Source organism: Malania oleifera, chromosome 2 (genome assembly GCF_029873635.1).
Source record: "Malania oleifera isolate guangnan ecotype guangnan chromosome 2, ASM2987363v1, whole genome shotgun sequence".
NCBI classification, from domain to species: Eukaryota; Viridiplantae; Streptophyta; class Magnoliopsida; order Santalales; family Ximeniaceae; genus Malania; species Malania oleifera.
Window position 1 is genome coordinate 87,764,459 of NC_080418.1, and position 13,903 is coordinate 87,778,361.

The following is a 13,903-nucleotide window of genomic DNA, read 5'->3' on the forward strand; positions in this document are numbered from 1 at the left end:
ATTTTCTCGTCGACGAATCCCTGTATTCGTCGACGAAGCCTACTGCCGCCTTCTGTTTCTGTTTCCATTTCTCTCCCTCATTATTATTTAAATACTATTATTCTTCGGGTCACTACAATAAGACTCTCCCAAGAACATATACCGATCAGGCTGGTGTACAACCCTCCCACTACAATGACACATGTTTTGCTGTGTTGATCCTTATCCTTGTGCACCATCATTCTGCCCTGGTTGTACAGCCGACGTATTGATAATAGCTGGTTTAGACTCAGCTCTAGTTACAACATTCCTCCCACTACGATGAGGCAATGGGATGTCAATAACTGTGTCTTGTGGTGGTTCTTCTTGCACTATTGGCATAGCTAGTATATCTTCTCTCAACTCTTCTAAAACAATCCTACTTCTGGGTTTGTGGTTCGTTACATAGTCCTCTTTTTTCCTAGGTTAGTCAATGTGATTTGGTAACCTAGGGTCTTTCTATACAATCCCAAAAGCGCAGATAATATAAGATGCGGAAATTTAAATCATGCGCATCACTCACATCATAACATACATGTGCGTTAAATATGAAGTGCGGAAATAAAAACAGACACACGATATGTTATCATGGTTCAACCAACTGTGCCTACGCCCCCGCTCCTAGCTCGCATGCCCGAGGATTCCACTAAAGGCTCACTTAACGGGTGGAGCGGCACTGATTACAACCAGGTCAATTACCACAGGGCTGACCTCAACCTTTACAACCACGTCAATTAGTGGGGTTGACCTCAACTTACACCTTAACAGGATGGTGCACCTAACTTTCCTAACTGGGTCTTAGCCAATCTGGAAATATTTCAAAGGGCTAGTCTCCCTCTTCAGGCCCGTGCCTACAAATACAATAGTATGTTCACAATCAATGAAATTGGTTCAGTCATTATGCTTTCTTGTAAAGCCGATGTGTACCCAATTACGTGCAATCACATACACCACCAATAGGATATAATGAGTAAGCTCAATATGGTTTAATATATCAACTCTCAAATATATTTGCAATCGATGTAATCAGTGCATGAGAATGTAATCAATATAATCTTTGTATCACAAGATGTATTTAATCTAAGTGCTCAAACAAAGATATTAGCCAAACAATATATATATATATATATATATATATATATATATATATATATATTTCAATCAGCAGATTTTCTCAACCATATGATGTCAAGTAATGTATATGTTTGGTTTGCGAAAAAAAGTTTAATCTTTGTATTCAAAAAAAAGATATAAATCAATAAATATTGCAATAAAGATTTTTATCACATAAACAAATATCTTTTCAAAGGTTTGTCGAGATAAAGCACACAAGATATTTGAAAATGTTTTGAAAAGATTTTGCAACCAAAATGAAATACGAACTTCACAAGATATTGTAATGAATATGCAATACTCAGAAGTTCAAAAGAAGTCTTCTTAGGAGAGACTTATTAACAAAGTCCCCTAAGAATACTTAAGGTTTTGCTCTAAAAAAATCGTATCAATCAAGCACAACACTTAGGAGAGCAAACCTAATCAACACTTAAAACAACTTAAAAAGGATTTTTGGTAATATGAGAAGGTAAGAATGAGTGTGTGAAGCTCAAAAATGAGTAGTATGAATTTTGGATTTTGAGACAATTTGCTAATCTGGTTTTCTATTCAAGTTTCTAATCTTTCCAAATGAAGGGGTATTTATAGACTTCCCACTGATTATAGCCATTAGGGACACAAGTGGAATAATTAGAAAAGTTTTAATAATATTTAATTAATTTAACCTCGTTTAAAAAAGTTAACCGTGTTAAAAAATTTGGACCAACCCAAGAGCACCGGTCGACTAGGACAAGTTTGGTTTACCGAAGTTCTTGGGGTTTGGTCGACTGGGCGTGAAATGGACTATGAGTTCGGTTGACCGGACTCGTATGTCCAAATGCGATTTTCCAGTTTTGCAAGGTTCGGTCGACCAGGCATATTTTGAACTATGTTGATTGGTCGACCAGACAGTTGAGTTCTCACACGTGGGAATTCGGTCGACCAGGTTGGTGATATACAAAATAATCTCAGTCGACCAAGAAGTCAATAAAGTTGACTTCAGGGGAGTTCAGTCAACTGGGGTCAAATGAACTGCAAAAGTTCGGTCAATCGGGTTGTGGCCAACCAATTGACCCGATCCTTGGTCTGTCGATCGGGGGCAATTCGTTCATAGAGTGTCGGTCGATCGAGTGTGCACGCTTAGTGCATTTCAGTCCTGTTTTATGCATTTAATCACCCTAATCAAATAATCAAACATGTGTATGCATGAGTGAGTGTCCTAGGGTCATTTTTAGGTTTTTTTTAAGACATCGAAAAAATTCAGCGTCGGTCAACCAGAGGGTAATCTCTAAGGTCTTTCTAAGGTCATTTTCATTTTGAGCTTACCTCATATACCATGTAGGTGATGCATATAAATATTACAAGCCAGACCCTATTTATTATTACAGACCCATGATGAATATGGAAATTAAGTACAATCATAAATAAGGTCTTCAAGGCTTCAATTTCAACTCCTTGTGCCATCACATTGATATGTCAACTGTATGTCTATACATATTCTCCAACATGCATCAAATACAACAGGTATTTATCATTATCAAAATCGGGCGTGACCTATAAGGTTAACAATCTCTCCACACCTTGTTGCCCACAATGATACTGTTTTAAACCCTCGGTAAAATGCTGGACACCATTTCATTGAGCAGGTATTAAATATACCATTTCATGTTACATTCTTTAGACGTCTTGTTGTTTCCATGAAACATGTAAAGCAGTCTTATTTGATGTTTGTATGATTATTAAAAGCAGTCTTATTTGATGCTTTCATGATTATTTTGCAATGGTGTGTGTAAACATATTATTGAACTAATGCATGATTTGAAATGAATGAGGCATCGAAGCAAGCATAGAACACTTTCCAGAAAATGAGTTCTGAACAAAAGAAGAAAAAAAAAAAAGACAGTCTAGTGCACAAAGCTTTTGTGTATGCAGGATCGAGGGAAGGGACGAACCATAATGTCAAAGGAAAAGCAGAAATTGGTCTGCAAGTATTAATTCACTCCCATCAAATATAAGGCCAAAAAGATATTGTGCTCCAAGCAGGAGAATAGTGCAAGCTGGAACCGTGCAACAAATGCAGTTTGAAATTTTTTTTAAAAATATATTTTTACCTATTTCTCACTTTCGAAAAATGAGACTTGGCTATAGGAGAGACGGAAAGAGATTATTATTATTATCATTATTATTTCTTTTTTGTTAAAAGATTAATTTTGCCTAATTTCAGAATGACGACTCTGCTACATGGGCTCGTGGAATTGGTTCTAGAACATCGTCTGCTGTTCTAGGCAGCAAAATGTACAGCATTCAGGCACAGAACCAACATCATGTGGTACATTGGGAGGATGAGCAGCCCTTGCTGCACTATGAAGCTCTATGTTACTGAAACTTCCATAGTTCTAAATCCAGGATAATGCAAGAACACCAACAGCCATCTATGCAGTTGAATCAATTCTGGCACAGCTAATACAGTTTGATTTCTTGTTTTCCTCTCGACGGTATTTTAAATGAGCTTGAGAGTAGCAAATCAAGGATACAGTTCATTAGGGAATCCATGTTTTAGGCAGTTGGGTATGCCCAATTGCACATAAGTAGAAGCAAAATTGACAGGCTATATCTGCCTTATTATTGTTGAGTTAGGGTAGCTGGTAATCTGAAATTCCCCTTGGTGCTGGAAGGCTATGTTTCTTGTCTGTACTTTGTACTTTACAAAATGAAATTCCAATTGAGCAAGTCTTTTGTAATTGAGAGGCGTATCAAGAGATTGTCAAATTGCAATGCTGCTGTAATGAACCTCTACAAGTCCTCTAATTTGTTTTAGAAGTTAAAACTCCTCGGTTCTTATTACATGGAGTCTGACAAAGAATGGTCTGTTGGGCAGAAAACATATTTGAGTACACTTCCAGATGTGCTCTCTTAAGGTAGAATTTTTAAATAAGATTTGGATATATCTGTTGGGGAAGGCAATTGACATGAGGGAAAAATCTGTTGAGAGTTAGGCGACAGTATGCGTACATTAAAGTACTGATAATTCCAGGGTTGGTTTTACTTAACCGCCTCCTAATTCCCCATTCATTCTACTGCTTATTATAATTTTATTTGCAGAAATCATCTACTTAAACTCGCTTTGTTAAGACTTGTTTAAACCAACCAAGGAGAGCCTTCCCAGGGATTTCGCACAATTGCGTTAATGGCTGGAGGCATAGATCAAACGCTGCCTTGTGTTGGCTCCAAAGTTGCCATAGACCAAGACAAGGTCAGCCACCAAAAGCCAGGTATTATTGATTCAATCCTCGTGTCACCGAAGGTACCCAAAGCAGTGCCCGCCGCTGCCGCCACCGAAGGTGAAACAGCAAGGCGCCCTCGCGGCCGGCCGGCGGGATCAAAGAACAAACCAAAGCCGCCCATTATAGTCACCCGAGACAGCGCCAATGCACTGCGGGCGCACGCCATGGAGGTGAGCTCCGGTTGCGACGTGAGCGAGAGCTTGGCCAACTTCGCCAGGAGGAAGCAACGAGGCGTCTGCATACTTAACGCGACCGGATGCGTCACAAACGTGACGCTGCGGCAGCCAGCGTCGTCCGGAGCCATCGTTACTCTTCACGGGCGATTCGAGATTCTGTCGCTGCTGGGATCGATCCTGCCTCCGCCGGCGCCGGCGGGAATCACGGGGCTCACCATATACCTGGCAGGTGCGCAGGGGCAGGTTGTGGGCGGTGCCGTGGTTGGAGCGCTCATTGCTTCGGGCCCCGTAGTGATCATGGCCGCGTCCTTCATGAACGCCACTTTTGATCGGCTGCCGTTGGACGACGGTGACGTTGCGGTGGCTTTACACAACCAGCAACACTACCAGAACGGGCGCTACCACCATCATCCGGATGTTTCGGATTTGTACGGGATGCCGCAGAACCTGCTCACGAACGGCGCGATGCTCCCTGAGGTTTATTCATGGGCACCCGCGCGAGCTTTATCGAAAACCCTAACTTGAAATTGTTACGCAGCAAACCAGGATCGATACCGTATAATAGTTGCTGTGTAATTTCTTTCTTTAATTTTAAGCTTCTTTTTTTGGGAGAAACAACTAGTTTGTAGCTTCCACCTACCGATTAAAATTGTTATGTTGAGAAATGCAAGGTCCACATTGTAGCGCTGGGTTGGCTAGGCCTGCGTGGTTAAGCGAACCGAATCACAGGTTGCTGAACCCAATCGAGGGTTCGGGTTTGGTGATTGTTTGGACCTCGAACTGAATTAATTGGTTAACTGATAATTTGGTTTATTGCCGGTTTGATTTGAGTATTTCTATTCAAATTATGCATAAAAGAATTAAAAATATGAGTACTTTTAAGCAAGGTTTTGAAAACTGGACTGGTGGCTGACCCCGAAAAGGTTAACGGGTTGGCTAGACCAGTGGTCGAACCGGTGATATCAGCACGTTATCGTATTGCATATATATAATATACCCATATATAAATATATAATTATAAATGATGAAAAATAAAAAATGTACTAGACATTTATCTCTCAAATTTAAGCAAGATTATAGTAAGTACGGAGCCTTCATTTTTAAAATATCAATCAAAATAAAATTCAAATTCAAACATATATTACAATACAAGAACGTGCAACAAAGTCTATACTCTTCATCACCAAATTCAAAGTCCGGTACTTCAAATTTCAAATAATCATTATATATTGTAACATAAAATAGTCATATAAACATTACAGCATTACAATTTTATAACCCAAAAGTTGAAGGCTTCAAGCCCCTTAGAATTACAAATTTATATTTAATATTTTGTAGAATTAAGTGTGAATTGAAGTAATGGTTCATCCACACCACTTGTTCCCTCACGAGGAACTTCCTTCTCCCTACCACCATCTTCACCTTGATTTTCTTCATCATCATCCAAATTCTCAATTCTAGCATTTTCTATAGGTCGAGAACATGGAGTCTCTTACTCAAACAAACCTTAAATAATTATTGTGAAATATGACTCACATTCTAAAGGAAAGCATGAAGAAAATTAGGGTGCAGCAGTGCAGAAGGGCAAACCATCGACGGTTTGGCTCGGGAACAGGACGTCTATTTTGAATTTTGAATATTGAATATGTTGACTTTTTGAGTCCTATCTTGTTTTGATTATGACAAATACAAAGTATCTAACCTATGCCCTGAGTTTGTGTGCAGGTTGAGTCTTGCATGAATTGACAATATCATATGGTGTATATGGAGACTCGAAGAAAAATGAAGACCGAATTGTTTATTGTTTGTAATTTATATTTCATTCATTTGGGTCTGTAATATTTTATACGTCATGGTCTGTAATAATTAGTGCATATGATACATGTAAGATCTGTAAGCTCGATTGATCGACACCACGTTTTTAGACATACTTGAAAAGGCCTTAGAAAACACCCTAGGTCCTTGCACTAGCACTTAGGAAATTCCCCATTTTCATATATGCTTTCAGGGGAAATCATTTTTCAAAAATAGGACTTAGATGTTAAAATACTAAGGTTTTGGGTCACCGAACCTTGGCGTTGAAAACGCCTCGGTCGACCAAACATAGGGAAGTCAAACTGTTGACCTAACTTCGGGCGACCGAATCGAAACGAACGTAGTGTCCTCAGTCGACCGAACCTTAGAGCGGTAACTTTTCACCTTCCCCGAGCGCCCGAACTTCACGTTCAAAATACCCTTGGGCAACCGAACATGCAAGTTCGGCAGACTGAACTTGTGACCAGATGATCAAACCTCGGACAAATTGGAAAATTGCCTTGGTCTACAAACCGAACCCTCATTTAGGCACCTGAACTTCAAAAATCACCTTTTCTATATGTGAGTGTTCAGGGCGACCAAAACTATGGCTCAGTCGACTAAAACTCTTGGATTGGCCTAAATTTTACCATGATTAAATGGGGTTAAACAGGGTTAATTTTCTTAAACTCATTTAAAACAAATTTAATTATTCCCTATGTATCCCCAACAGTTATAATTTTGGCCCTGCCTATATATATATGTGTTTATTTGCTCAGATTAGTAATGGATTAGCAATTTGATTAGCAACAAAATCCTCTGAAATTTTGCAAAGCCCATTCTTTCATACAAAGTCTATACACTCATATACTACTATTCTTTTGAGAAATCAAGCCTTGTGAGAATATCCTTGAGTGATTATTTATTGTTTGTTGTTGCTAAAAACTCTCATTGCATTTATTGTTTGCTTGATTTTGAGATTGAGAGTTGAGCATAGTTTCTCCACCAGATTTAATTTAATAAATCTTTTGTGTAGGAAAACTCAAAGCTTGTGGGTCTTGACATTCAAAATTGCATGACACCTTAGCTTGTGTTTTTGTTTGAGAAAAAAATAAATTTTCACAAGCTTACTTTTGAATATCTCTTTGTGCTTCAATATTGAGAAAATATTTTTAAGATATTTTGATTACACTTGGTGAAAATCTTTAAAACCCTGAACTATGATTGAGATATACATCTTACATAGTTTCAAAGATTAGCTTGTTGATACACTCATTGCACTTGATTGAATATAGACATTACTTTGAGTGTTGATTGCACATATATAACACAGAACTTATAGTTCTTACATTATTAGTGTGCATTGATTATACTGTGCTAAATTGTTGTACAAATCTACTTGTGTTAGAAGTATTTTTTATTGTACAAAAAAGTTTATCTAATTGTACTTCAAGTGTGGCCTGAGGGGGCATTGATCTAGCCCATAAGGATCCGTAAGGTCTTCTCCGCCTGTAAGGAGAGTGTGTAAAGGTTGAGGTCAGCCCTAGTAATTTGACTTGGTAGTAAATGGTGTCGCTCCACCCATTAAGTGAGCTATGGTGGTAATCCTCAGGCTTGCGGACTGAGGCGGGGACATAGACAGTATTGGTCGAACCCCGATAACATTTCTTATGCCTACTTTTAATTTCCACACTTTAAATTTCAGCACTTGACTGTTTGCGTTTAATTATTAAAATATTTGATTGGGATTGCATAGAAAGACCCTAGGCTGTGAAATACTACTAACATCTAGTTTCACCTAGGAATAAGTTTAAAATTCCAATTCACTCCCCCTCTTGGGATTACATCAATGTCAACAGAATATTTAGACGTTATTTTAGTTGGGTTTTAGGGGAAAAGCTCTGAGGAGGCTTATATATACATAGAATACGTTGTATATAGTGAGTCAACTGTGGTTCACCACAAAAAACCAATATTATTAGTGACGGTTTAAAATTTTTTGCTATATTTGCATTTAAAAATACTTATTAGTTACGAATTTTAAGAGCGTCACTAATAATGGAGCGTTTGTGACGGGTTACAACTTTCACTAAAAATCGTAAGACCATCACTATAAATTCTACACTTTCTCAGTTCAAAATCGTCACTAAAGTCCAAGTATTAGTGACAGTTTTAAAACTGTCACTAATAGTCTATTATTAGTGATGATTTTAAAATTGTCACTAATGCTCACTAGAGCAGCTATTAGTGATGGTTCAAAAATAGTCACTAATAATAGACTACTAGTGATGGTTTTAAAATCGTCACTAATACTTTGGCTTTAGTAACGATTTTGAGCTGAAAAAATGTAAAATTTATAGTGACGCTTTTAGGATTTTAGTGACGGAATATATGTGTCACTAATACACCATTATTAGCAACAATTTTTAAATTCGCACTAATAGTTCACTATTAGTGATGGTTTCGAAACCGTCATTAATACTTAAAAATAATAGACTACTAGTGACGGTTTCAGAACAGTCACTAATAATTGACTATTAGTAACGGTTTTAAAATCGTCACTAATAATTTAAAATTAATAATTTTTTATTTCATTCATTAATTCTTGTAAAATGTGTAATTACATTTTGGCATACATAATATTAAACCATAATTACTAAAAAATTCATAAATTATTCAAAATTAAAATACAAATACATTATACAAATTCAAATTAAAATATAGAAATTCCATTTGTTCAGATAACAAAAAAAATATATATAGAAAAAGTCAAAAGTTGCATCCAACTATAGTGCATGGCATCGTGCCGATGTTGTACCAACCGCAAGCCCTACAAATTAAGAATTATAAAAAAAATAGTATACGATTTTTAAACATATATGTATATGTACTATAAGTATCAATGATTTGATAGCTAAGTTTTATTAGTTAGAATTCACCACACTCAATTTCGACCTCGTATGTCTAACTTGGACATTTGAGTGTTCCTACCGGCTAAGTTTGCTAAGTTTGTTTGTATTCTTACTTTACTTATTAGTGTACAAAAAGCTTTTGAGAAGGAGTTTTTAGGCACAATCAGCTCTAGTACATCCAGGTCAATGTCACGGACGTATTGGGACTGACCCCACTTGGTTTGGACCTCGTATGCCCGACTTATATTCCAAAATATAATAAAAAAAATGTTGACCTTATAGATCATGCCCGGTTTTGATAATGACAAATACTTGTTATATCTAATGGGTGTTTAAGGTTATGTGCAGGAACTCAAAGTGACAGATTATAATGCACAAAGAGAAAGTGAAGTTAAAGACCCAATTTCTATTTGTATTGTATTTCTTTTTTATGTAAAGGATTTTTAATGACCTGAAGAGTAATGGTATTTAAATAATAAAAGAAAGGAAAATGGAAACAGGAACAGAAGGAGGCAGTCGACGACATTGCATTTTGGATGACATAATTTCGAGGAATTTTTCAGCTCCTCGTCAACGAATAGAGAGGGGTCGTCGACGAGGGTATAGGAGGAGCTCGTCGATGAGGACAGGATTCGTCGAAGAGAAGATACCGAGAGAGAATTTGTGGAAACCTAAAATTCATCGACGAGTGTTTAAGTTCATCGATGAACTTTCTATAAGACTCGTCGATGAGGTGACGTGGCTCATCGATGAATCCCGCAATATAAATATGATTAAACGAGAATTTTTACTCATTTTCCTACGTCGAATCTCTCTGTCTCTTCTCATACGGTTTCTCTTCCTTCTCACTAAAATTTTGGGCCAGATTTCCACCGGTTCGACGATTTGAAGCCACCACGATGCTCCTAGGAAAGTTTTCTACAAGTCTGCCGGAGCGGATCGTCGATGGGGCTGAGTTGGAAACAATCCCAAAGCCAAGGTAATGCTTTCTACTTAGTATTTGATTATTTGACAGTTGTAGAAAGTGTTATACGCATAAAAATACTGAACTTTAGTTCTAGGGAATGCTGCTTTCAGGGTATTGAGTTGGGAACCCTGCGGGTGCAGGACAAAATTTCTTAGGGGCTTTTTAAGAATCGGGTAAGGGATAAATTAAGCTAGTATTTTATGAAAATATGTATATTGATATAGCATTTGATTTCAAGAAATAAATATATTTATATATGATTTATATTTGGGGAAATACTTTTGAAAATAATGGTATGTTGAATATGCGAAAAACCTGTTAGTGTGACATGAGTAGAAATTGTTATGAAATACTATTTTCTGGGAATGTGTTAATGATACGGATTTTATAATGGAAAATCGGCATTTGGGTTGAGATTTTGATATATTTGCTAGCGTATGGGTCGAACTATATGTATGATTTGCCGGCGTACGAGCCGAGCTATGGTAAAATGTGAAATACCGGCGTACGGGACGATGATTTTTCATGATATACGTATATACACAAAATGATATGATTGATTTGAAAATTAATGATATGGAATATCCATGTATCACAGTTTCAATATATGTTATATGGTATCAAAACCTAGTTGGCTTGGTCTAGGCTAGCAGTTGCACGGTACCATTGCTATGTGTCCATGGTCATCATGATCATGATATGTGTTAATGGCGCTGTACGAAGTGGTGTGAGATTGGATGGTCAATGTGATTTTAAGAAGTGTATGAGCGCCCCTGGTGTACGGACCAGGTCTGGCAAATCCATCACACTTATAGACTATACTTTTGACTTGGCAGTGGTCGGACAATAATTGTCAGGTCCCGCCTTTGGACTACACAACCCAGTCATGTGGGGGTAATACATAACAACAGCCAGCGAACCTACGAGGAATGTTTTTTGTATTATTATTATATGAGATGAAATGTGTTTATGAAAATGCAGTATGTTTTGCCATGTTTTGATGATTTATATGTTTTCCCAAATTTGACAAAATAGTTACTGAATATGTTTTGTATGGTATATGTATAACACGGAATACTCATGTTGCCACACACTGGTATTAGTTTATTTCCCTTACTGAGAGGTGTCTCACCCCAAAATTTTATAAACTTTTCAGGAACCCCAGATAGGAGAGCAGGAAAAACCCCGCTGATCTAGTGTTGTTTGTTTGCCCTTTTTGAAAGGTAAGTTTTAGTAGGGACAGTTAGATTTTGTGGGAGATGTCCCTAAAATTAGTTTTTGAGGATGTATATACTGAAATACAGTAGATATAGTGACTTTAGTATTTATGGTAATGTGATGGATGTTTTCATATTTATAATATTGTGATTGTATGTTTCCTGCTGCTTAGGCTTTCCGTTACATGTTCTGATGTATCCTTGGTACCCACGGGTTCAGGCGAATTATGATCTGCTGAGTTGAGTTTTGCGATTTTGTAATAAAAAAAATTGAGGAAATTAAGCAGGTCGTCACAGTTTGATATCAGAGCCTAGGTTGTTAGGTTCTCTAGACTTTAGAATGTAATGGAAACAATACCAGAGTTTAGGAAATGATTTGAGGTTTTGTTCTACAGTCTAGAAGCAGGACTTCCATGGTAGTTTCTATGTTTTTCCTGGGGCGACGATTTCAGGAAAACCATAGCAAGCTATTGTCAGGTTGTGTTCTTAAAATGTAGGACTGGGGATTAGAAAAAAGTTGGAAATGTTAAGATAAGTGGTGAGGAAAGGTTAGGTTAGATAAGGATAGGATTTCAAAGTTGCGTTTGTTGTTTTCAAGATGGATCTAGGAGGCAGTAGTGCCTATGCGAGTGGCAGTGTTGGAGCAAGGCCTTCGAGTGCAGCTGGGACCGAATCTAATGCAATATTACGTAGCGTGGCTCAACAGGTTATGACTAAGATCGCTAGGAGCTCGAGGGAGCAGAGTGGTCCATCTGCAGGCCATGGGTGCACTATAGAAAAGTTTACAAAGATGAATCCCCCTGTATTCTTAGGTGGAGTTGATCCTGCACCCGCCAAGAACTGGATGCAGGAGACCGAGAAAGTCTTGGTTGTGTTGCAGTGTACTGAGGAACAGAGGGTTTCTCTTTGCCACCTATAGACTAATAGGAGAGGCTGAGAGGTGGTGGACTGCGGTAAGACTATTGGAGCAGTAGAGGGTGACTTCGATAGCCATGACATGGGACTAGTTTAAAGAATTGTTCTTTGATAGATATTTTCCAACTACTGTCATGGAGGCTAAAGTAGAAGAGTTCCTGAGTCTGAAGCAAGGACAGATATCCATCCAGAAGTATACAGCGCGTTTCATCGAGCTCTCTTGTTTCTCCCCGAAGAGTTTCTAAGTTTGAAGCAAGGACAGATATCCGTCTAGCAGTATATGGCGCGTTTCATCGAGCTCTCTTGTTTCTCCTCGTACATTATTCTTGATGAAGTGAAGAAGGCGAGGCAATTTAAAAAGGCTTGAGGCGGAGTATATTCAAGTAGGTGGTGGTGCTACAGATCCAGGACTTTGCTGAGTTAGTCGACAGGGCAGCCTTAGCAGAGATTGGTGAGCGTTTTGATGTAGAGGAGCAGGGACAGAGGAAGAGATCTACATCTACCGGCTACCAGCAGGATCATAGACTGGGTCAGTGGAGGAGAGGAAACTATGGCAGAGGGCGGAGGCAAGAGAAGGGAGGACACAAGGTGCAGGCAGGGCAGGGTCCTCCAGTCTGCCAGACTTATGGTATGAGGCACTAGGGAGAGTGTCGAACTGGTGGTGTGGTGTGCTATCGTTGCGGTAGATTGGGGCACTTGGTGCGAGACTGCCCTACCCCACCAAATGTAGTTCAACCTCCCAGACCATACCGGGGAGGTTATCAGGCGCTACGTGGGGGCCAACAGAGAAATATAGCTCCAGCCAGGGTGTTTACTCTGACGTCGGGTGAGGCTGAGATGGTCGGTGACGTGGTGACATGTATGGTTATTATGTCTACTTTTAAAGTTATTGTATTGTTTGATTCAGGAGCTACACACTCGTTCGTGTCTTCAGGGTGTGTTAAATTATGTGAGGCTGAAACACAATCATTAGATGTTGAATTGTTGGTATCTACATCGACTGGGTTAGCAGTGAGGTGTAGTAGGGTGCTCCGAGGTTGTCCATTTGATATTCAAGGAAAGACTTTGTTTGCTTATTTGATAGTGCTAGACATGCACGAGTTTGATGTTATATTTGGCATGGATTGGCTAGCAGCTAATTTTGCCAGCATAGATTGCCGAGCACAAGAAGTGATATTCAGATTTTCGGGGGAAGTAGAATTCAAGTTCGTAGGGTTGCGAGTGCAATCCCTACCTCAAATAGTTTCAGTTATTCATGCCAGAAGACTACAGCTGAGTGGTTGTCAGGGGTTTGTGGCAGTTGTGAAGAAGATGTCAGAGAATGAATTGAAACTTGTTAGCACGCCTATAGTAAAGGAGTTTACAGATGTTTTTCCAAACGAGTTACCAGGCTTGCTACCCAATCGTGAGATAGATTTCCCTATTGATCTACCTTCCGGTACAGTGCCTATTTCTAAAGTACCTTATCAGATGGCGCCAGCAGAATTGAAGAATCAGTTGCAAGATCTGATTGATAAGGGCTTCATAC

General features: G+C 38.6%; 1 protein-coding gene across 1 annotated transcript; it reads left to right on the forward strand.

Moving 5' to 3' along the window:
* Positions 1-4,297: 4,297 nt before the first annotated feature.
* Positions 4,298-5,095, forward strand: LOC131148276 (AT-hook motif nuclear-localized protein 16). Its single transcript, XM_058097996.1, has one exon. The coding sequence runs from the start codon at positions 4,298-4,300 to the stop codon at positions 5,093-5,095; it is 798 nt and encodes a 265-aa protein (XP_057953979.1).
* Positions 5,096-13,903: the final 8,808 nt, after the last annotated feature.